This window comes from Vulpes lagopus, chromosome 24, assembly GCF_018345385.1.
Source record: "Vulpes lagopus strain Blue_001 chromosome 24, ASM1834538v1, whole genome shotgun sequence".
Lineage (NCBI taxonomy): Eukaryota > Metazoa > Chordata > Mammalia > Carnivora > Canidae > Vulpes > Vulpes lagopus.
The window spans coordinates 52,998,892-53,024,923 of NC_054847.1; the positions used below are offsets into that span (position 1 = coordinate 52,998,892).

Consider the following 26,032-nt stretch of genomic DNA (forward strand, 5'->3'; position numbering starts at 1 on the left):
AATGAAACTGGACCACTCTCTTTCACCATACACAAAGATAAACTCAAAATGGATGAGAGATCTAAATGTGAGACAAGATTCCATCAAAATCCTAGAGGAGAACACAGGCAACACCCTTTTTGAACTTGGCCACAGTAACTTCTTGCAAGATACATCCACAAAGGCAAAAGAAACAAAAGCAAAAATGAACTATTGGGACTTCATCAAGATAAGAAGCTTTTGCACAGCAAAGGATACAGTCAACAAAACTAAAAGACAACCTACAGAATGGGAGAAGATATTTGCAAATGACCTATCAGATAAAGGGCTAGTTTCCAAAATCTATAAAGAACTTATTAAACTCAACACCAAAGAAACAAACAATCCAATCATGAAATGGGCAAAAGACATGAAGAGAAATCTCACAGAGGAAGACATGGACATGGCCAACATGCACATGAGAAAATGCTCCGCATCACTTGCCATCAGGGAAATACAAATCAAAACCACAATGAGATACCACCTCACACCAGTGAGAATGGGGAAAATTAACAAGGCAGGAAACCACACATGTTGGAGAGGATGCGGAGAAAAGGGAACCCTCTTACACTGTTGGTGGGAATGTGAACTGGTGCAGCCACTCTGGAAAACTGTGTGGAGGTTCCTCAAAGAGTTAAAAATAGACCTGCCATATGACCCAGCAATTGCACTGTTGGGGATTTACCCCAAAGATGCAGATGCAATGAAACGCTGGGACACTTGCACCCCGATGTTTCTAGCAGTAATGTCCACAATAGCCAAACTGTGGAAGGAGCCTCGGTGTCCGTCGAAAGATGATGGATAAAGAAGATGTGGTCTATGTATACAATGGAATATTCCTCAGCCATTAGAAATGACAAATACCCACCATTTGCTTCAACGTGGATGGAACTGGAGGTTATTATGCTGAGTGAAATGAGTCAATCGGAGAAGGACAAACATTATATTTTCTCATTCATTTGGGGAATATAAATAATAGTGAAAGGGAATAGAAGGGAAGGGAGAAGAAATGTGTGGGAAATATCAGGAAGGGAGACAGAACATAAAGACTCCTAACTCTGGGAAACGAACTAGGGGTGGTGGAAGGGGAGGAGGGCGGGGGATGGGGGTGAATGGGTGATGGGCACTGAGGGGGGCACTTGACATGATAAGCACTGGGTGTTATTCTGTATGTTGGCAAATTGAACACCAATAAAAAATAAATTTATTATTAAAAAAATAAAAATAAAAATCTGTTGTAATAACTTGGGTAAAAAACAATATTAGGAGCACCTAAAATTAGTGCTGAGGTAGAATGATCAGGTGGAGATTCAAAAAATCACCAGAAAGCATTTCTGTGGTACATGAGGGTAAAGGAGAGGGAAGAATGGTGGATATAATGGCAGGTCACTGCTTGGCAGACCCCAGGGTTGGCTGTGTCATTATCCCAAATAGGAAACACAGAAGGAAAGCCACAGTTTTCTGAGGAGAAAATACTGATATTCTCGAGTTTGAAGAGGAAATGGGACCTGCAAGCGAAAGCAGCAGTGTGTCGGGAAATAAACGGGTGAGAAGTATATCCTTCCATATGTTGACACTATGGCTAATGTTTGGAACACAAATGTGACTCACTTCCTTATGAATCTCACAGTGTAAAGGGAGAAAAAATATGTAAATAGATAATTACAATGCAATGTGAGAGAGCAAGGAAAAGAAGAGCTATATACCTATAATATACCTATAGGTACACACACACACACACACACACACACACACACACACACACATACTGGAGTGGAATGGAGCCATCCTTCTCTGTGTTGAGACAGGAAGAGGAAAGGTGTAAAGATAAAGTGAACAAGAGAGTAGCATTTAGAAATGATTCATTAATGTTCTCACCACAGAGAAGAAATGATAATGGTGTGAGGTGATGGAAGTGTCAGCTAACAGGACGGTGATAATCCCTGATGGATATATATGTGGATCAAGCAGTGTGGTACACCTTCCACTTCTACGCCATGTTCTAGGTCGGTTCAAACAAACAAATGTTTATCAAGCAGCCTCGAAAGGCAGAGTACTCTTTTTAAATAACAGATCAAACTATGGCATTCCCATATTCCTCAGCTTTCAACACTTATTCATTCTCTTAAAATTTAAATTAGACTTGCTATTATGTAATTCAAAGCTGCACCTAGATTGGTTCTGACTCCCTCATCTTCTGCTACTTCATTTGAGTGAGAGGTGAGGACTCAGTGAGTAGGAAAGAGAAAATCAAATCTATTTCATATGATGTGGACTTGGGTTTCTAGGGGAACCATGGTGCTGTTGAGCAATCACAAACCCTAGGCTTAGGGAATATTCCATATTCCGTCTTAATCTGGGGTGTGGAATTGATGAGCTCAAGGCTGGACATCATAAGTTCAACATCTGGAGTGCATTTAGGGGATGCCTAGTGAGTTGCTCTGAATGCAGAATTGGATCTCTGGAGACAGTGCAGTAACACAAATGAAAGAATACCAAGTAGCCTAGGTTTAAGAATCAATGAATCACTGCATTTCTTGGTAAAATAAAAATTGAGTCAAAGTAATGTTCTTCCTTACTGTGAAGATATCTCTAAGTTTAATTTGTCATTTTAGTTTACACAGGAAGTACCGCATAGGAGTTAAGGCAAGTGTTAGGGTCAGACTGCAAGGACTTTGATTTTTCTGCTGGACTTTGTAAACTGAGTGACGCTGGGTAAGTTTTTCACCTTTTCTTGAGCTTCTACTTTCTTCTTTCTATTAAAGGAAAATAATTATATACAGAACTGATTTGGTGGCTTATCTCATTGGGGTTCAAAGAAAAATAATCTTACTTTATTTCATTTCCCACTCTAGCCTTTGACTGTGGTAGAATTTCCTTTCCGTGTTAGTAAATGAGAGCTTGGGAGGCTCCCCCAGGTTTTTAATTCCTAAGACACCACTTGTTATGAACAGTTAAGACTCCCTTTCTGATATTCCAGCCATTTCAAAATCCAATAGTCACATATCACATTTGACCCCTCCCCTCTCCATCCCTAACACATGTCTCTAAGAGAGCCCTACAGAGGGAGAGGGGAGACTGACTTCTTTCCCTTCCTTCCTTCTTCCTAGCTTCCTCACCCCTCTTATCTCCTGCAACTATCTGGCTGAGTCACAGGTTAAAGGAAAGGAGCAGTTTATAGATTTAGCTGTAGAAATTAGGAATTATCTCGACTATTGAGGAATCCCTGTGAGTGGCAGGCATTTAAATAATGGTTCTCACACAGAGGTCACAGTGTTGAGAGTGATTTGGACTCTTCTTCAACTTGTCCTCTTTGACTCATGCCGTGAGACTGCTCTCCTAAGTCCACTAGATTTTACCTCCCTGATGGTCCACCTGGCTGGGCAGGGACCACCTGGCCCATGGGAAACATACATTCGTGCTACACCAAGATATGAGAGTGCAGGTGTGACCCTCTTCTCCCCTGTATTTCTGCTTCCATCACCAGCCAGTCCAACCAGACCCTAGCCTCTTAAGTTCTTCAAGTAAGAAGCAGGCAGCATTCCCTTGGCTCACATGTGTTTCCAAACCCTTGGGCACAGGTGTCCCAGAACTCTCTGGTCACATGGTGCCAGTTCGTCTCTTGTGACAACTTCCCAGCTCCACTTCTTGTGGGAACTCAAAATTTTTAAGACTCTTTTAAGACTCTTAGAGAATCTCCAACCAGGATGAAAATTCTCCTATTCGAAGACTTTGTGAATTTTCAGGTTTCTTCATAATAAAGTCTGTTGGGAAGTTGTGGGGTGAATTTTGAGGCACAGTCTTGGTCACTTAAGTCCCACATGAATATACCTAACAGTTGTCCTTAGAATTTTAACATTTTTCCTTATTTATTTTTCTCAACTGTAAGGTTTTGACTAAAATTTGCAGGGAACAGAAAACCTTACATCCTGTTATATCTGTAATAATGCTTAAGTGTTTAGGGTTGTCGTGGAGGTTGAAGGCAGTAATGCATAGAGGACCTAAGTAGATTTGCCTGTTATTTTTTTCTGCTCTTTCACAAATCACTGACAATCGCATGAACCTTTAACAGATGTATACTTCTGTTACTATAATGTCAAACAAAAGTAAATAATGATAATTGTCTTGCTGCAGAGCTCTTAAGAACTGAGTATCAAGAAGTTCTGCTGAATATATGAAGTGAAGATTTTGAATCTGTCCTCTCCCTACTTGAGTCAAAAGAAACGAATATAGAATTTGGAGTTAGAAAGAGTGGCTGTCATGGTCAGCTCCTCTAGTCACCAGCTACACCAGGCTGTACAAGGCACTTAACTGCTCTGCTAGAGACTGAATGTTTCTGCCTGACCTCCCAAATGCATTTACTGAAAACCTAATCTCCAAGATGATGGTATTAAGTGGTGGGCCCTTCGGAAGGTGGTTAGGTCATGAGGACAGAGCCCTCATGAATGAGATTAATCCCATTATAAAAGGGACCCCAGGAAACTGCCTTTTCCCTTCTCCATGGGAGGACACAGTGAGGAGGACTGTCTATGGTCCAGGACATTGGCTCTCACCAGATATTCAATATGATCTTGGCCTTCCAGCCTCTAGAACTATGAGAAACAAACTCCTGTTGTTTAGAAGATACCCAGTCTCTGATATTTTGTTATAGCAGCCCAAACGGGCTGAGACAGGTTCCAAAGTTCAAATTACTCACCTATAAAACAGAGGAACAGGGGAAACGATACAAATTCATTTTGAAAAATCAAGCAATCAACGTTTCTAAAAACATTTTTAATGGGATATGAATGATTCTACAATTTTAGAATGTTAGAGCTCCAACAGTCTCAGATGACATCAAGTTCCATACGCTTCTTTTATAAATGAGCAAATGGAAGTCTTAAGTGGGTGAAGGACGTGCTCAAGGTCACATGGCTTGTTCTTAATCCAGGACCCATCAGACCTTGGCATTACATAAGTGCCTTGAAGGGGAGATAACCTTCTCTCATTTTAGTAGAACACCTCAAATGCCTTTAAAATGCCTACTTCTCTAATTTCTTTTCACAAAAAATAAAGTACATACTCTCCCTAAGGTATATAGAGAGTGTAAATAGAGAGATATTATCCACATTAAAGGAACAGAGAAAGGGAAAAGGTTAATTTTTTTCTAAGCTTCCAATATCCAAGAATATTTAAGAACAGTTCTTATTAAGATGTTTTTGTTTTTAATTCAGCCATAGTCCTTTGTATTTGCTTGACTGTATTTGTCTATTTATCTCCGACTCCTGGAGGACACAAAGCAGGTGCTAAATGACGACTGGTTGTGAACGTGGAGTACAAGTAAAGGATTTCCAATGCTCTCAGAGTCAGAAGCTGTTCCTACCCCTTCATCATTTGTCCCACTGCCTAGAAGTATAACCCCCGTGTTTTATTCCCTTGAAACCAGGAAGTTTTTTCAGGGCTTATGAGTCACCATTTGAAATGCAGGTTGTCCTGACTTGGCTTGAGTACAACTCCCCATCAGTAGAGACTGGTTTACAGGAGCATTCTCCAGTTAGGACAGGAGCTCAGAATAAATATCTACATGAAAGAGACACCAGATGAGATTCTAAGGTGAGTTCTGACCTAGGTGGACAAGGGAGGGAAACATGGCAGGTGGAAGCGGGAAAGTGTAATACTGAAAGCTAAGAATGAATTAACCACGATTCTCCTTCTCCATCCTCAGTTTGCCTTTTATTCTCATGAGAAACCAGAATAGTCCTAAAATAAGCACCCTTGATCTAGTAACATTCAATTTCTATGTGTCCAGTGATTACCCCAGATCTGGAAGCCATCACAGACATTGTCAGAGTGCCATCTAAAGGCAAACAACCCAACAAATAAATCTTTGGGTGCCAGTCAAGGATTTCCTAGTTCAAGGATCATTCTTCCAATGATACAAGCAATAGGGGAATAATTATTGTGGATGATTTATAAAGATCTCAGAAAGACTGCTAGTGGACTAAAGAAATTTTCCACAAACATGCATTATATAACCCAATAAGGAATTTGAGCTTGCTCCAACAGCAAATTCAGAGGTAAAGGAGGAAGAAAAAAAAAAAAAAGCTTCTTGAAAATTGCACTCTGGGATTTAACCAATAATATAGATATAAGATTGTGGTTAATTTAAGTTTAAAGGTGGGTTAATTTCCTGGTGACCCAGTGTTTGTTTTAGGGGTTCAAGGTAGAATGATTGACACCAGATGTGATCACGGTGGGAGGGTAATGAAAAGGTTGGTAGACACTAAGTAGAGCAGATGAATGGTGACTACCAACATAGTTAATAGCAGGTTATTAGCGACCTTTTGTAGTGTCCCTGCTAATTCATATCACCCCAGGCAATGTATTATTTTCCAAAGAAGGGAGCCCCTTCCTCACCCCTACCAGCAGCATAAATTTGGGGAACAAATTTATGCTGGTTATTTAACTATTTGGTACCCTTCTGTTTTGGTGACATTTGTTCTTCTAGGTGTTGTTCTGATCATCAAAGGGATGAAGGAGAGGCATCTGGGAGGCAGAGACTGAGTCAGACTTATGGATAGACAAAAGAATGCGAGATAGGGAGAAGGAAAGAATATTTGGAGGGGAAGTAAATATTTAAATAAAATATTCAGGAAATCTGTTTTTTGATATTTGAAATAATTACCTAACCCAGCTCCTTGAGAAACCTTTAGCAAAATTTGCGTGGTGGATCAGGGACTTGGCTATATTTGTGGCTTCAGTATGGAGGGATGAAATGGTTCCCAACAGTTTATAAACAGGCCCAAGGTGAGAAAAGAAGGCTCACAGTGTCCTATCTAACAGATCACATATATATTATCTTACTTAGTCCTTGCAAAATCAGATCAAAGTCACTGTAATAAGCACCCGGCAGACAAGAAATCTCAAGCACAGAGGGGCTAATTGTTTTGTTTTCATTAGTAGCTGGAGAGTATCCTAACTGCAGCAAAACACAGGCTCACCTTACTTCCCTAACCTGTTGCCAGACTTCCCAGAAGTAAAGTCTTAGCTTTGTGCTGCCTGGCACAAAAGTTGTGCTCCCCTTACTGTGTCCCTCGGAGAGGGTCCAAGGTCTGTGGCACTCGGACCTGTTACCACTAACACACACCAGGGGTTGTCCCACTTTGGCACCCGCGGTCAAGAAAGTGCGATAAAGAGAAAAGATATAGAGCTCTTTCTGAAGTTTAATTTAAAAAAAAAAAAAAAATAGATGATATTTCTACTTAATAAAACAGATAAAATATATAAGGAAATGTTTGCAGGCGGGAGGAAAAAGGGTGTCACTACACTTGCAACTTTTCTCTAAGTTTGAAATTGCTTCACTATTTTCATTACAAGTACAAAGAAATATCTATATTTCTTCAGCTTCTGTGGGGGCAAATATACAAAATGAAGATGACTGAGACCTGTTATGATTTCAATATTTGAAACACTCATTTACTCTTTTGTTATTAGCTGACAACACAGAGATTGAGTGAATTAGTCTTTTCCTATGACAAATATGCATTATGATGTACTTGCAATATATTATTTTTATGGAATAAAAATGGACTCATAACATAAATTATAAGCAGTGATATTATTGTTACTAATATTGATGACTAACATGATGATGATGATGATACCAATGATGAAAATAAAATGTTATAATTAAGATTTTAAAAACCCAGGGCAAATGTTTTGCTTAATTATTATACGGGGGGAAATGTTGCTGCTGTATGAAAGATGTTAGACTATAGTGAAAAGAGAAACTCTAGGATCACCAAAAACATCTCAAAACTCCACAATCAAATCACAAAGGGTGAAAAAAAATCAATATTTTTAAGAAGTTAAGCCCTGAAGCAAATAATTTGTTGACAGTGGGGACTAATACCTAAATATTCTTTTGTCCAAGTCTCAGCTTTGGTAGAGAGATGACCTTGAGCATAGTATTTACATTTTTAATCTTTTTTTTTTTCAAAAATCCAAAAATCCAAGAATGGGAATGATATACTACCTATAAAAATCAAATGGGATAATGCACGCAAAGTGCTTAGAACAATGCCTGGTATATGGTAAGAATTCAATAATTCATTATTTTTATTAAGATGAATATCTTATAATAAGATTGTAGAAAGCAGGAATCACTGCCTAATTATACCATTATTTCATATGAATTAATTTTGAATGACTACATTTATCATATATTGTTAAGCCAGATAATTTCACAGAGAAATTTGGGAGAGAGGTGTTTTATCTAATAAATAAATCCAGATACTTTCACTGAGAAAGAAGCTATTTTTTTCTGTAAATATGTAGGATACACATATAAGAATATTTTGCAAAAGAATCCCCTTTCTTAGTCCAACTATCTAAATCATAGGCATCGGTAACCTCTCTTTCAATATCTTTAAAAGCAAACGTATCATTTTCTATTATTTTATTCTCCAACATAAGTTAGGACACAATCACCAAATCACTGAGGATAGCAACCTCAGACATTTCCACCTCTCTTTCTCTACATGCACACCTGATGTGTCATTACATCTTTGAACTTGCTCTTTCACTACTGTGCCACACACGCTACTCAAATCTTGGTTTTCACAATTTCTTCTGTGCAGTGGGAATTATTTTATCTTCATTCTCTGTGCTTTTAGTCTGTCTCTACTCCATCCATCCATTGCAATTCAATTTAAAATATTAGCACATTTCTGACCTTTCCTGAAGTTATGTCTGTGTCATTCACAGAGGTTACAGAACCATTCACTATCTGAATCAGATTATTCTTCTGGTCCTTTCAACTTCTCTCCTTTCAAAGTCACACATCTACTTTCTAAATGGTCTTGACTACCTACCATACATGTTACCAGCTTTTTCATACCTAGTATCTTACTCCTACCTTCTTGGATTATTCAGCTCCACTCATTCATTCATTTATTCATATCCAAGTATTTATTCAAATCAATTTTTTTAAATGTCAATGAATGCTAGGCACAGTTAAGGCACTGGAAATTTAAAGGTGTAAACCAAAGTTCCTTCCTTTTAAGAAGTTTGGTGTTGACAGAGAAAAAGAATATTTCTGTAATGGACTCTACAGGGGCCTGGTAGAGCTATGGCTGAGTAAACATGGGCAGACACACATCTATGTGTCTCCCTCTGTCTAGGTCTCCACCTAACCCCATCCTAGGGACGGAGGGAGGGCTGTGTGGGGAAGTGCCATTGCAGTACAGGCCTCATCCAGTGGCTCCCCCACTTATCCATGGCACTCATCACACTGGTTATAAATACAATTTCTTCAAATACACTAATTTCCTCAAGAACAGAGTCTGTATCTCAACCTCATATCTCAGCATTTAGAATAGAGTCTGAACCAATTATGGGTCAATAATCTTTTATTGTTGTTGAATGGATCTACAAAACAATGAATCAGAGGTTCAAATGTGATCTCAGGGAAAATCACGCCACATGTTAAGTAATGTCAGTATTTTGACTGCATCACTAGGTAGAAAAATCTATAATGATAATGTGTCTAGTACTGGTCTCTCATGAGGAAACTAAAGCTAGGAGATTAAGTAAATTGCTATTGCCAAAGTCACATAAGAAAGTTTCCAAGCCAGAATCTGAACTTAGCCAAAAGCTGGCACTAGGGCCCATGTTTGACCACATTTCATAAAACTAGTATATACGTGTGTGTACTTACATATATATATATATGTGTGTGTACATTAGACACACACACATATATATATATATATGCAAGTCCATATACTATATGAAACTATGCAAAAACTAGGACTATGAGAAAAATGGGCATATGAAGAAATGGAGAACTAAAGACACATACAAATAAACTATAGCAATGATTTGGCATATTGCTAATACTCGCTGAAAGGAAGTAAGTGTCTTCCAACATCTTTTAAAGAAAGACCTAAAATAAATTCTTTTTAGCTGAATATGTATTAAGACTACAGCTTCAAATTATTAATGAGTTAAAATTACTAATATTTTTTCCCTGATGAGGAAATATAAGTTACATTGAAAATAGTCTGAAACCGGAACACCTGGGTGGCTTCAGCAGTTGAGCATCTGCCTTTGGCTCAGGGCGTGATCCTGGTCCTGGGATTGAGTCCCACATCGGGATTCCTGCAGGGAGCCTGCATTTCCCTCTGTCTATGTCTCTGCCTCTCTGTGTGTGTCTCTCACAAATAAATAAATAAAATAAAATAAAATAAAATAAGCAAATAGTCTGAAAACAGTGAGAATCTCTAGAACATGGGTACTTTATAGGCATAAAGGAATGAATACTTCATCCAAAAATAATGAGAAAAACATACCAAATCACATTTTTTTAAAGATTTTCTTTATTTATTCATGAAAGACACAGAGAGAGAAAGGCAGAGAAGAAGGCAGAGGGAGAAGCAGGCTCCAGGCAGGGAGCCTGTTGTGGGACTGGATTCTGAGACTGGGATCACGCCCTGAGCCAGGGACAGGTGCTCAACCGCTGAGCCACCCAGGTGTCCCCAAATCACATTTTTCCCCCAAATCACATTTTTTTAGAGTGACTTTTACCTTCACAGAAGTCGGGCTTTACTGTGGATTACTCTATGTTCTAGAATAGAACATGTAAGCTGTTGTTAAAAGAAAAACCATATTCCAATTTGAAGCCTAGGCAGTGAAAAGTTTAGCACAATGAACATAAGTGCCAACCTTGACATTTCTAACAGAAACCTAACTACCATATTTATTTATATAATTGCTACATCTCTCCTATGTTAGGGGGTCATAAATAGTTCAGATGGAAATGGTATCTGGATCGTTTTTTTCTAGAACATGTGGAAACAGACTGAAACAAAAGCAAAACTAAGAGCGAATGGGACTGGCAGAGTCAGGAAATGCAATATAGGGCCTGGAGATTCCACAGCCTGGAGGAGCAGCAAGGAGAAGGGAGTGGGAGACACACTGCCAGGGAGTCGTCAAGAAAAGAGGTGTGCAGCCACTGGCAGTAAATGGAAAATGCTGGAAGGAATGGGTGGCAGGCAGAAGCAGAGGAAGAATCCAAGAAAATAACAAATGGAATGGTCTAAGTGAAAACCATATAAAAGGTAAAACAGCTGTCAACCAAACATAAGAATGGTTGTATTACTGTTTAAATGCTCATTGTCCCTTAATTTAAAGTTGAGCTATAAATACAGTTTGAAAATTATTATTAAAAGATAGTAATAAAGGCAGCCCAGGTGGCTCAGCGGTTTAGCGCCGCCTTTAGCCCAGGGTGTGACCCTGGAGACCTGGGATCAAGTCCCACGTCGGGCTCCCTGCACGGAGCCTGCTTCTCCCTCTGCCTGTGTCTCTACCTCTCTCTCTCTTAAATAAATAAGATCTTAAAAAAAAAAAAAAATTCTTCAATAAAAAAAAAGATAGTAATAAACACCTGCAACAAAAACTACGAAGAATTTTCTCACCAGTTAGCCAATTATCTATAGCAGAAGGTCTCTGCAGAGCTAATTCATCCTCATGCCCATGGAAGCCCTCGACTTCGGACTTTACTTGCCATCTTGTGACAACTGTCTTCTTTCCTAGTTCCCTCAGCGCAGCCACTGACCATTCTACAAATTCTACTTTGTTTGCCCACCCAATCTGCTACACTTTCCTCTCACACAGGATCAGCAAGTACAATAGTCTGGGAATATTTTAAGGTAGAACTGATTTTCTGTATCACAATTCTCTCTGAATCACTTAGAGAACCTCCTTGGGACTTTGAAGTGCAAATTTCAGGAGAGAAGTTCCCAGGGAATAAAAGTCTTCTGATTTGGGTTCTGATCAATAGAGAACAGAACAGAAGTGACATATTCATGACTAACATGTCCTCCTGCTTAAAAAAGTCAAGTTTAGTTCTTTTGTGGGTACATGACTTGCTGATTGTCAAGAGTCCTACTATATTATTATCACTCTGTAATTCTTGTGGTAGTCTAGTTGAAGGGAGGTGTCTGAAAGTAGTCGGAAAGGGAAAATGCCATAAGGATGTACTGAGGCAGAATTTCAAGCAAGTCAGCATAGCTGTGAAAATGGTGGGAAGCTGGCCAAGTGAGCAAGCAAGAACAGACAGCAGAGCTCTTTTGAAGCAGAGGCATCAGGCAGATACACCGTGAAGAAGCAGAGGCTTCCAGAGTGCCAGGTTCTACAAATAGCTATTATTACCACAAACAAAAATACCACCATCCCATGCACATCTTCAGGAAGGACTGCAAGTCATTACTTTGTTGCGATTTCAGCCATATTTAGGCATAAGGATGGCATTCACATAAAATCAAACGATATATCTACAGATATATGCAAACATCCACATAGAAGGAGACTGTCAATTTACGTGTAAGAGCGTCAAGCTGAAACGATTGGGTATTCTCCCTTTGGAACACGGGTATTTTAAAAATTTCAACTGATAGACTCAAAAGTATAATGTTCTTCTTCCCAACAATGAATCCTTACATTATTTGTTTACTTTCTCTATCACTCCCCAAATTTTAAGACATTTTAGTTAATGACATGCTACACTAATTTCTTTGTGCTCCTATCACAAATTAGCACAAATTTGATGTCTTAAAACAGCACAAATTTTTATCTTACAAGTTCTGGATGTCAAGTCTGAAATGGGTCTTACTGAGTCAAAATCAAAGTGTTGGCAGGGCTATGTTCCTTTTCTGGAGGCTCTAGGAGATACTTCATTCCTTGCCTTTTTCAGCTTCTTGAGGCTGCCTGCATCTCTTGGCTCATGGGCACCTTCTATCTTCAAAGGTAAGGGCCGCTGGAGTCTTCCTCACATCATATCCTTCTGACAGATTCTTCTGCCTTTTCCTTCTGCACTGAAGGACACTTATGATTACACTGAGCCCATCCAGATCATCTGGGATAATTCCCTTATCTTTGGGTCAGCTGATTAGCAGCTTTAATTCTGTCCACACCCTTAATTTCCCTTTGCCATGTAAAAGAATATACACACTGGTTCCAGATTTCTAAATGAAGATATCTTTGTGAGCCATTATTCTTTCTACCATGATCTAGCCTGTGGCCCACCAAGATTCAAGCCCACCCCCCACACAAAATACATTCATCCCATTCCAAGGCACCCAAACATCTCAACCCACTACATATCAACTTAAAGTCCAAATCGCATCAGCTCAACATCTGTATCAGCTAACTCAAGTATGGAAGAGCTACTTCCCAGGGGTACAAATTCTCTCTATCTGTGAACCTTTAACTCAAGACACATCTTCCCTGCTCCCAAAACACAATGGTGAGGCAGGCATAGGGTAACATTTATAGACATTTCTGCTTAGAGGGGTAGAAAAGTAGAAGGGAAAAGAATTCCAACAGTCCCAAGCCAACTGTGAAATCCGTCTGGAAAACTGTACTTGGTTTCAAGGCCTGGAAATTATCTTCTGTGATTCTCAGCTCTACTTCTGGGCTCCAAATCCCATCATCTGGGCTTGGGGTTGTGCCCGCTGAATCAGCCTTCCTCTTTCATGAAAAGTAGAACATGCCTAGGGAGCTGAAAAGTTTTATCAGCAGGTTTCTTGCCCGTAGATATTTGGTGGTCTTACCATTTTCTTTCACTTCATTCTGTCTCCTTCAGTTCAAGATGGCAACATTTCTGCTGATACAACATTCTCCACAACCTCATGAGTCTTCTGTGTATATCACAAGATCCACTCTATTAGCCAAGAGTCTCCTCCACAGGTCTTTTCTAGATAATCCCATGTCTATTTTTGGCTTCTGCTGAGATGACTGAAGAGATTTATGAGTCACACACTTAATCATTTGAAAGAGCCTTTTGTGAGACTGAATATTTTGATGTTTTTATCTTTCCATAGGATTAGGAAAAGGCTGTCTAGCTCTACCTTCATTTTTTTCTCTCTAGAGCATGTCTTTTCAGCCCCATCCCAAGATCCCATAAATGTCAATGGGCAGTGAATCTCTTAATTTTAGAATCGTTGGTAATCTAACAAATCATTAAGCCTCAATTGCTTTTGGTTTAAAAGTTGTTTCTCCAATCTGTCTCTTCCCTCTTGTGTCTTCCTAAAGCATCAAGAAGAAACCAGGCTGAATCTTCAATACTTTCCTTGAAAATCTCAGTTAAATACTCAAGTTCATTGCTTACATTAAATTCTGCTCTCCATATAATTCCAGGACACAATTCTGGTAAGCTATCTGACTTGAGAACAAGGATTCCTTTTCCTCCTGTTTCCAAATACATGTCCCTCATTTTCTTCGGAGTCCTCAAAATTGGAACCTTTCCATTCATATTTCTATCAGCACTTTGCATATGACGACATATGTATCATTTAAGGCATGTATGTTTCCACACAATGCTCTTCACTTCCTCGTGAGTCCTCCTTGGCAACGTTGTGAATACCCATATATCTATTAACAGTCTGTTTAAGGCAATACAGGCTTTTCCCATCATGCTTCTCTTCAAAAATTTTCAAGCTTTTGCCCACTGCCAAATTGCAAAACCATGTCCGCATTTTTTAGATGAGTTTTGCAGCAGCATTCTACTTTCAGGTAGGAAAATCTGTATCTGTTTCTATCACTACTATAACAAATTATTATAAACTTAGAGGATTTAAACAACACAAATGTATGATATTACAGTTCTTAATGTCGGAAATCTAAAATGGTTCTCACTAGGTTGAAATCCAGGTGATGACAAGGTTGTTTTTTCCTTTCTGCAGGTTCTAGGGAAAAATCCACTTTGCATTTTCCAGTTTCTAGGGGCTCCCCACATTCCTTGGTTCATGGTCCTTTCTCCCATCTTTAAGGACAGAAGTGGCATTGGATTCTTTCTTATATCATACTGACACTGACTCTTCAGCCTCCTTCTCTTTTTTTTTAATTTTTTTTTTTTTTTTTTTTTTTTTTTTTTTTTTTTATGATAGTCACAGAGAGAGAGAGAGAGAGAGGCAGAGACACAGGCAGAGGGAGAAGCAGGCTCCATGCACCGGGAGCCAGACGTGGGATTCGATCCTGGGTCTCCAGGATCACGCCCGGGGCCAAAGGCACGCGCTAAACCGCTGCGCCACCCAGGGATCCCAGCCTCCTTCTTTCACACTGAGGATCTTTTGTGATTCCAGTGGGCCCTCCCCGTTGATCCAAATTAATGTCCTTGCATTAAAGTAATCTGATTAGCATCCTTGATACAATCTATTATCTTAATTCCCATTGCCATGCAATGAAATATATTCACAGATTCCAGAGATTAGGTCATAACCATGTTTTGGTGGGGGGAGGGTGGTAGAGGAATTACTCTGTTTACTATAGTCTATCTGATTTTCACTATCTTATAAAATATAAACTCATTGTATGGAGGACAGAATCTTGTATATGCTGTATTTCTACAATGTTTATATACAGCACATATATCTTGTATATACTGCATTTCTACAGTACATTTGTTGAATAAATGTAGTGGCAAATACCGCCTAGTGGAAATTGCTATTCTGTGCATTCACTTTAAGAATAGTTGTATGAACTATACTTAAGTAGCTATAATGGCATACAAATTCTAAAATAGGGAAACACTTTTGGTCAAGAAAAAACACTGTGGGTTGCTTTTCTGATAATTTCTTGATTTTTTTGCATAGAAATGAAACAACAATAGGCCTCAAACAATATGCAAATTGCTATGAAAGATAATATTTTTTAAAATTAGGTAATATTTTCTGAGGCAAAATACAGCAAATGTCTATAATCTGAAATGTATACTTCTTGAGGATGCAATGGTATGTTAAACAGTAGAGCCTCCTAGATTATTTAACCAAGAAGCTTGATGACTCCAGATACCCAGAAAAAAAACATGACAATGAAGACAGAACATATGCATTATTTTTTTCTTTTGGTTTGTTTTTTAAATGTTCCTCTTGCTTAAATGCTATAATTTCTCTTTAAGACTATCTAAGTGAAGGGTAGAAGCTGGCCCTTTGATGCTGGGACTACTGCGTGACTGGGTACAGAGTTGATGTTATTGTGATTGATAGAGGCATACCCTCAGCTCCTCCATAAGACACCTTTGTGCAAATTAGTAAGCGCTATTGACTTCAGGATACAGCTCTGCCCCAGGGCATCTGAATGTAAATGGGATCAGCCCTTCCTTCTCCTTCAGCTGAGTGTCCTTGAGGTACACAACAGTGCATAGCAAGTATGGTGCTGGTGATCAGAAGCAACTGGCATCACAAGAAAAAGCCAGAGACATAAGCAAGGAAGGAGGAATAATTGTGGGAGACCCAGGAGACAGAAATGGAAAATTTCCCTTGAGTATTTCACATATGAGCCTCAGGTTTCGAGTCACAAGAACATTTTACACACAGCTGACCATGTCAATCACAGCAGATATTTGAGAAGAGGAAATGAATCACACACCTCAGGCTCAGATGGGTTGAAAGGGCAGAGTTTTATAACACACTAGAGGGAGAGGAGCCACATCATTACCTCTTTGGTCATTTTGAATGGAAAGACATTTCAGACAACATGAAAAAGATTAATTTTTAAATTCATATACCAGCTAATGGTAAAATGTGATACAGTATTGCCCCCTTAATTAAACTTCTTAATATAACTGTACTAAAAGTGCTTGCAATGTGTGATGTAATGAAAGTCATATCTCTAGGCTTTGAAGAAAGTGTATCAGCACAATTGTTATATAACACATAAACAAGCAGTAACTTAACTTCTACACAGAGTCATAAACCTGGGCAGCAGATTTTATCTAGACCTTTGGTATCTTCATCTTTAAAATGAAAAGGCTGAATGAGGTGAACTCCAAGCTCCTTTCAGATGTAAAGAAAATACACATCTACAACAGAAATATGCCTGAGTCTCCATGTGGTCGAGTCCCAAATGTACTGTAATCAATCTCATGTGCCAGCAATTAACCACTAAATAAATATAAACAACTAAAAACACTTTTCTCTGCCTCTTCAGGAAACAAGTTGAAGAAGGCATTCTTTCTGTACAGGAAACTTCTTAAAAATCTTCCTTCTCCTTTGTTACTGCCTTCAGTATTCTCTGCACAGATGGCAGCTAATCCTGGAAATCCTCTCTCCCACTCTCAACTTCGCTCCTGAACACCCACCAAGACCAAATAGCATTTTGTCTCTCTATTCCTCATCCCTCCCCCTAAGTCCTGTATTGTATAGATCAGATGAACTAAGTCACGGGCTGGGTGGATGAAAGTAAGGAATATACAAAACTGCCCTCACATGAATATGTCAGTGTCCATTACACACTCATAATTTTGTTCCTGCTATGACTCTCAAGTTTTTAATTGTATTTCTTAAAAACTAAGCCCCCAAAATAAATGTGAGAGGGGGTTCAAGATGGTAGCATATGAAGACCCTGAACTCAACTACCCCATGGATACATCAATTCCACCATTAGATATAGAACAATCTTCTCTGAAAAAGACCAGAAAAATATCCAAATAGCTCCTCTAAAACAAAGGATATTAAGAAGTGAGAAGAAGCAGAGACATGATTTTGCCAAGCAGGTGAAGTGAGAAGAATCTCACACATACAGAATATATCACTGAGGAACAAGAAGTCTGAGCCCTACATCAGGCATTCTAACTCATGAGACCTGCACTGGAGTGATGAGTCTTCAAAAATTTTGGCTTCGGATGCCTGGATGGCTCAGTGGTTGAGCATCTGCCTTTGGCTCAGGGTGTGATCCCACAGTCTGGGATAGAGTCCCGCATTGAGCTCCTTGTGGGGAGCCTGTTTTTCCCACTGCCTATGTCTCTGCCCTTCTCCTTCTCTTTATGCCTCTCATGAATAAATAAATAAATAAAATCTTTTAAAAAATTTTGGCTTTAAAAACCAATGGGGCTTACATACAGAGACGCAAAGGGTTGTAAGAAACAAACATCCACATCCAGGAATCCTAGAGAATTCCAAATAAGATAATCCCAAACAGACCTACAGCATAACACATTATAGTTAAATGCCAAGAGTTAAAGATAAGAAAAAATCTTAAAAGCAGCAAGAAAAAAACAACTTTTGGGCACCTGGGTGGCTCAGTCAGTTAAGTGCCTGTCTTCAGCTTAGGTTATGATCCCAGGATTTTGGGATCGAGTCCTGCATCGGATTCCCTGCTCAGCTGGGAGTCTGCTTCTCCCTCTACCCTTCCCTCTGCTTGTGATCGTTCTCTCTCAAATAAATAAATAAAATCTTAAAAAAAAAAAAAAGAAAAAAATTGTTACATATAAGAGAATGTCCAGGGCAGCCCCAGTGGCACAGCAGTTTGGCGCTGCCTGCAACCCAGGGCATGATCCTGGAAACCCGGGATTGAGTCCCACGTTGGGCTCCCTGCATGGAGCCTGCTTCTCCCTCTGCCTGTGTCTCTCCCTCTCTCTCTCTCTCTGTCGCTCATGAATAAAAAAATAAAATCTTAAAAAAAAAAAAAAAAGGAAAAAAAAGAGAATGTCCAGGAAACCACCAGCAGATTTTTCAGCAGAAACTTTGAAGGCCAGACGACAGTGTCATGATGTTTTCAAAGTATTGAAAGCAAAAAAAGTTTTTAACCATGAATATTCCATCCAGCAAGGTTACCATTCTTAATTGAAGGAGAGTTAAGTTTTTCTTAAAAACTAAAAGAGTTCACCATCATTAAATTGGCCTTATAAGAAATGGCAAGAGTGGGCATTCTTGTCTTGTTCCTAATCTTAGAGGTAAAGCTTTTGGCTTTTCACCATTAAGTATGATGTATGAGCTATACATCATGAGAACTACTCTAAGCTGAAAAGAAATAGCATTGATTGGTAGCAAGAAAGCATATGAAAGTAAAAATCTCATTGGTAAAAGGAAATACATAATAAAGATAGTGGATTAACTATTTATAAAAGCTAGCATGAAGGTTAAAAGACAAAAGTAGCAAAAATAAAAATAACCATAACTAAAACAATTAGTTAAGGGATACACAAAATAAAAAGGTGTAAAAGCTGACATCAAAAACATAAAACATAATGGAAGGTATATACATACAGTTTTAGAATGCATTCAAACTTAACTTGCCGGATGCCTGGATGGCTCAGTTGGTTAAATGGCCGACTCTTGATTTTGGCTCAGATCACCATCTCAGGGTTGTGGGATCAAATCCCACACAGGGCTCTGTGGTCAGCAGGGAGTCTGCGGGAGATTATCTCCATCCCCCTCCTCCTCTGCTCCTCTCTGCTCACACTCTCACTCTAAAGTAAATAAGTAAAATCTTTATAAAAAATATTTTTTATCAACTTATAATAGACTGGTATATGTGAAATGATAAGCTTCATGGTACCTACAAAGCAAAAACCTGTAGATACACAAAAGATACTAAGAGTGGAATCTAAACATAACACCAAAGAAAGACATCAAACCACAACTGAAGAAAGCAAGAGAAAAAAGAGAGAGGAACTACAAAACTAGTCTCAATAAATTTAAGAAGATTAAAAACATGTCAAGCATCTTTTCTGACCAAAAATGTATGAAACTGAAAATCAATGACAAAAAAGGAAACTGGGAAAATCACAAATATGTGGTGATTAAACAACATTCTGCTGAACAACTAATGAATCAATGAATACATTAAAAAAGAAATTAAGAATTAAGCTAAGAGCTCACAGGCCTATCTCAAGAAACAAGAGAAAAAAATAAATAATCTAACTTTACACCAATGGAACTAGGAAAAGAGAAACAAATAAAGCCCAAAGTTAGTAGACTGCAAGAAACAATAAAATCAGAGTGAAAAGAATGAAATAAAGACTAAAAAGACAAGAAGAAAGGTAAATGGTTTCAAAGAGCTGGGTTTTTTTTTTTTTTTTGAAAAGATAAACAAAACTGATAAACCTATAGCTACACCCACAAAGGAAAAGAGAGTGAGGACTTAAATAAATAAAATCTGAAATGAAAGAGAAGTTACAAGTGACCGAAGGAATACAAAAGATCATAAGAAGCTACCATGAACAATCATACACCAACAAATTGGACAACCTAGAAGAAATGGATAAATTCCTAGAAACATACAGTCTTCCAAGACTGAATCATGAAGTAGAAAATCTGTATAGACCAATTGCTAGCAGGGAGATAGAATAAATAATCAAAACCCTCTCAAAAAGAAAAATACAAGATCAGATGGCTTCACAGTGAATTCTACCAAACATTCAAAGAAAATTTTAATAGTTATCATTCTAAAACCTGTCGAAAAAATTGAAGAGGAGGAAATACTTACAAACTCATTTTATGGGGTCAGCATTACCCTGAAACCAAAATCAGACAAGAACATCATAAAACGAGAGAAAAAGAAGAAAGAAAAGAAAAGAGAAAAGAAAAAAAAGAAAAGAAAAGAAAAGAAAAGAAAAGAAGAAAAGAAAAGAAAAGAAAAGAAAAGGCCATTACCCTTGATGAACAGAGATGCTAACAAAATATTAGCGAACTTAATTCAGTAAAAATGATTAATATACATACATCAGGATCAACTGGGATTTATTCAAGGTATGTAAGGATAGTTCAATATCGATAAATTTATTCACATAATATACCACATTAACAAAACGAAGGATAAAAATTACATGATCAACTCAAATAGATGCAGAAAAAGCATTTGACAAAACTCAACACTCACTTATGATAAAAACTCAACAAAGCAGGTATAGAGGGAATGTAAATCAACATAATAAAGGACATCTATAACAAACCCACAGCTAACATCATACTTAATGGTGAAAGCCAAAAGCTTTTCCTCCAAGATTAGGAACAAGACAAGAATGCCCACTCTTGCCATTTTTATTCAACATAATGTTGGAAGTCTTAGCCGGAGCAAGAAAAAGAAATAAAAGGCATCCAAATTAGAAAGGAAGAAGTTAAACTGTCACTACTGGAGGACAACGTAATTCTACATACAGAAAATGCTACAGACTCCACAAAAAAAACCGTTAGAACTATTAAATGAATCCAAATCAATAACAAAATTCTGTTGTCTTTTTATATACTAACAAAAAACTATCAATTAGGATAGTTAAGGATCAAGAAAATTCTTAAATTAAGAAAACAACCTCATTTACAATTGCCTCAATAAAAACCCTAGGAATTAATTCATCCAAGGAGGTGAAAGTCCTGTACACTGAAAACTACAAGACATTGATGAAAGAAATTGAAGAAGATACAAATAAATGTAAAGATATTCTGTGCTCATGGATTGGAATAATTTATATTGTTAAAATATCCATATTATCCGAGGTAACCTATAGACTCAATGCATTCCATACCAAAATCTCATTGGCATTTTTCAGAGAAATAAAACAAATAATCAAAAAATTTGTATGAACCGCAAAAGGTCCCAAATATCTAAAGCAATATTAAGAATAAGAACAATGATTAAGGCATTGCTGTGCTTAATTTCAGACTACATTACAAAGAAATAGTAATCAAAACAGCATAGTATTGGCATAAAAACAGACACAGAGATTAACAGAAGGTAACAGAGAGCCCAGAAATGAACTCACACATATACAGTTAATTAATTTATAGCAGAGGCAAGAATATACAATGGGGAAAAAGCAGTGTCTTCAATAAATGGTGTTGGGAAAACTGGAGAGTCACACAGAAAAGAATGCAACTGGCCCACTATCTTAGACTAGACACAAAAATTAATTCAAAATGGATTAAAGATTTGAATATATGACCAGAAATCACACAACTTCCTAGAATAAAACATAGGTAGTAAGCTCCTTGACATCATTCTTGGCAATACTTTTTTGGCTCTGACTCTAAAGGTAAAGGTAACATGGAAAAATAAACAAATGGAATTATATCACACTAAAAAGCTTCTGCACAGTAAAACAAACCATCAACAAAACAAAAAGGCAAGCTATGGAATGGGAGAAGACATTTTCAAATCACATTTCTGATGATATATTTCTGATATATCCCAAATATTTAAAGAAATCATACAACTCAATAACAAAAAACAACCTAATTTTTTAAACAGCAGATGATCTGAATAGACATTTTTTCCAAAGAAGACATACTAATGGCCAACAGGCACATGAAAAGATGTTCAACGTCCCATCATCAGAGGTATATGCAAATCAAAACCACAGTAAGATATCATCTCATATCTCCAAGAATAGATCTTGTCAAAAAGACAAGAAATAACAACTTTTGGCAAGAACGCATTGAAAAGGGACCCCTTATAAAAAAGAAAAGGGACCCCTTGTGCACTATTGGTGCACTATAACTTGGTGCAGCCACTGTGGAAAACACTATGGAGGTTTCTTAAAAAACTAAAAATATAGCTATCATATGATCTAGCAATTCCACCTCTGGGTATTTATTCAAAGAAAACAAACGCACTAATTGAAAAACATATACAATGAACTCTATGTTCATTGCAGCCTTGCTTACAACAGCCAAGATGTGGAAACAACTCAAATGTCCATCAACGAATGAGCGGTTAAAGAAGATAATATATACACATACGTACAAAGACAATGAATTCCCTGATACACACACACACACACACACACACACACACACACACACTGGAATACTACTCAGCCATATAAAGAATGAAATCTTACCATCTGCAACAACATTGATGAACCCTAAAGGCACTACACCACTATGTGAAATAAATCAGACTTAGAAAGTCAAATACTGTATGAGTTTACTTACGTATGGAATCCAAAGAACAAACCAAATGAACAAACAAAACGAAACTCAACTCAGAGATGCAAAGAACGGGTTAGTGGTTGCCAGATGGGAGGGAATTTGGAGGGTGGGTGAAACTGGAGAAGCAGATCAAGAGGTACAATCTCCAAGTCATAAACAGATGAGTCGTGGGGATGTAATGTATGGCACGGTGACCACAGCCACTAATAATGTATTGCATGTAAAACCTTATGTGGTGATGGAGAAACGAGACTTCTTGTAAGCATTTCCCAATGTACACAAATATCAAATTATTGTTATACATCTGAAATTAATGCAATGTTACATGTCAATTGTACCTCAGTAAAAAAAAAAAAAAAGAAGAGGAAACGTGATTTTGTATCATACATTTTCTTTTTGACAGCCTTTGCTGGGCTGAAGTTAGACTATTTGGATCTTCAGCGTAAAGATAATAGAAAGACGACACAATGCCATCTGTCTCAATGTACTTAATCTTTTATTTCTATGTGAAAAAAACAAGTAATTAGACAAAGTCCTTCCTCCAACTTGAACCTTTAAAACATTTTATTCTTTCATCTTTTCGAACAAAGTTCAAATTAAAATTCAGTTGTTAAAAAAAATGGTATCGATAGATGTATGCATTCTTTCCCCTCTCTCACCAGAGCATATATCACAACTCTGATTATGTAGAGGCGAAAATGTAAGAACTTTGAATATGGTTGATACTCGCACATACTTTCACATTTCAGAGGCAAAGAAGAAAAGCACTATGCTAGATAATTAAAATAGCATCGAGTCCATGACGATATTTTACCTAAATAATATATTTCATTTAATATGCATAGAAATCTTTTTAGAACACTCATTTTCAATCACTGCAGTATATCCCTTCCACTGCCTTTGATGTCAATCAGCTTGGAGTCTAACAGGAAGCTAGGAATTGGGCAGAATGTTCCTAAAGCACTTTGAGCTCTCAGATGAAAGGTGCTGTTTAAGTACAAAGTATTCTAATAATCTCAATATATTTAACAACTCCACTCACTTGCACATTAATACCTCACCTGTTTGGTATTTTGAGGCAAAATCCGTGAGTTAAATTTCTCCAATAGGGTATATAACACATTGTTTCACAAAACTCGTTCAGAAAAAAAAAAATCATCAAAAGAGGGAGAGTTCATAAACATTATGTTATATATCTATGATTAGCAGAAAATGTCTCTGCTAAGATGAAAAGTACAAGGCTAATAAAAGATACTTGTTCATAAAGAGATTGAAAAGATTAATTTCCCCAAGAGTAGAGCATCCTAGATGTTTTTCTTCCTTAATATTGAATAAAGCTGCTCATAATGCTACTGGACTGGGGCATACACCAGATGTTACATGTTTTCTCCTTCATTTATATTTTCCAGTGGTAAAGAAAATTGAGGTATGTAGGCAGCTGGCTGGAAGGGAGAATCCTTTTCTACTTGAAAAGCATTCTCAATTTGAGTTTAAAAAAAAAAATGGATGAATGGGATCCCTCTGCTCCAAAAATTCATCTAAAGATTATCGACTATAGTATTTCTCTTCTTTGATATTTACATAAGTAGTACCAAAAATGTAGCATCCTGTAAAAATATGAAAGCATTATTAATAAATGCTAATAAATCTTCACCATCTCATCTATATCCCTTCAACTCATCCTTATTCTCCTCTACCCCCTACCTAGCTAGGCTAATCATTATTCATCTTTCTGCAATACACTTGATTTAAATCTTTCTTTAAGATAAAGAAAATTGTCTTATGAAGATGAGAAAACAATATAATTTTATTACAATGAGTATTTTTATACCTCTTCTCATTAAATTATGTGTAGGCTCCCAAATTTTCCATCATGTAATTTTTACCATTTTCAGGGATTCTAACGCATTCCTCTTCTCAGAATTGGAAGTGCACTGGTGAGGAGACCCAGCAACACAAGTCTGTTTACACAGGAAGAAAAGAGGTTCCCTTACAGACATCACCCTGGAGCCTCCCATCAGGGCTCAGGGTCCCTTAGTCCTTCCAGGCCCCACCCTTGTACTTTGTCTCTGCAGATTGCAGGGTTACACCCAGCTGATTTTTCTCTGACTGCTGCTCAACCTCACAATCCTTATGCATGCTCCACTATAACCCTAGGTGACTCATCAGCACTTCGTGGGCCTGGGGACTGACACAGTATCCAAAGATAACCATAATCCATGAAATAAAAGTGAGAACTAGTCCAATGTATCTGGAGAAACAGGAACTACCCCTTCAAGAGTGCTTCAATGGCATTTTCTCTGGCTCTGCCCTCCTACCCGGCATATTCACAGATGACCTCCAGTTAGCTATAGCTCCCATCCACCACCAGTCCAGAAGTATGGCTACTAGGAACACAGGAGCTCAAAGGAAAAGGCTGGCTTTTTTTTGAAGTTGCATAGGAAGAAAAGTCAAAGAGACTCAGGTATTAAGAAATAGAAACAAATTTTGAGACAAGAGTTGACCCAAATTAGTGTCCCGGTCAGACAGGATGAAAGCAGATGCTGTACAGAGAATTGATACCATGGCAGTCTGAGATGCAGAGCACCCTTGAAAAAATGATCCATGCTATGGAGATGAATCATCATGTACCTTAGCTGGGTGCTACTCAACAGGCATTTATGTAATTAAGTTTTACTATTTGGATTGCCACTCACTACATAATCTTATTATAAACCTGATATCCATGTATGTATGTTTGCTTACAAGAAAAACTGAGCTGTGTGATTCAAAGAATTCTTATTGAGAATGCATGTAGGTTTACATGTGTGTACGTGTGTATGTGTGTGTGTATCAATGTGTACATGTCTACATGCATGTTCAGGCTTTTTAGCTTGGTTGACGTGATTCATTCCTAAAAGTGGGTATATTCTCAGTAAGCTGACTTCAAGTTTCTGAGACTAAGATCCAGATTCCAGACGGGAGTAAGCTCACAAACATAAGAAAGATCACCTGGCCTTCCCACTGATATTTCTGCTCGGACATATTTCACGGCTGCCATCACAAGTAACTACAACCCTCGCATGGAGGCCTAGACCCATTTAAACAAACTAACAGGGAAAAGTGACATCTTACAGGTATGAGTTTTGCACATCTGCCCCCCAAATCAGAGGAAGAGCAGTTATAATCTAAAAGCTCTGTGACACTCATTCTCCCAATATACTATTAACGAGGCCCCTTTGCTCTTAAAGAACACATGATCAAACAAATAAAAATAATAGCAACCAATAGTTGAGATCTCCTAGGAAGTGAAAAATCCACAAATAAGCATTGGTTGGCAAGCCATC

The 26,032-nt window shown here is 37.9% G+C and overlaps 1 protein-coding gene across 11 annotated transcripts in view; it reads right to left on the bottom strand.

Annotated features, from left to right (window-relative positions):
- The window catches only part of NETO1 (neuropilin and tolloid like 1), a 126,499-nt gene that overhangs the window by 88,703 nt on the left and 11,764 nt on the right, over positions 1-26,032 (bottom strand). The window contains exon 5 of one of the 11 annotated variants that reach the window (XM_041739289.1): positions 11,504-12,867. The exons of 9 other annotated variants lie outside the window; for them this stretch is intronic. In XM_041739289.1, coding sequence (XP_041595223.1) covers positions 12,827-12,867 — 41 coding nt within the window. In that variant the 3' untranslated portion in view covers positions 11,504-12,826. Of the gene's footprint in view, positions 1-11,503; positions 12,873-26,032 lie in introns of those variants that run through there. One more of the 11 variants, XM_041739290.1, reaches the window with a different exon arrangement.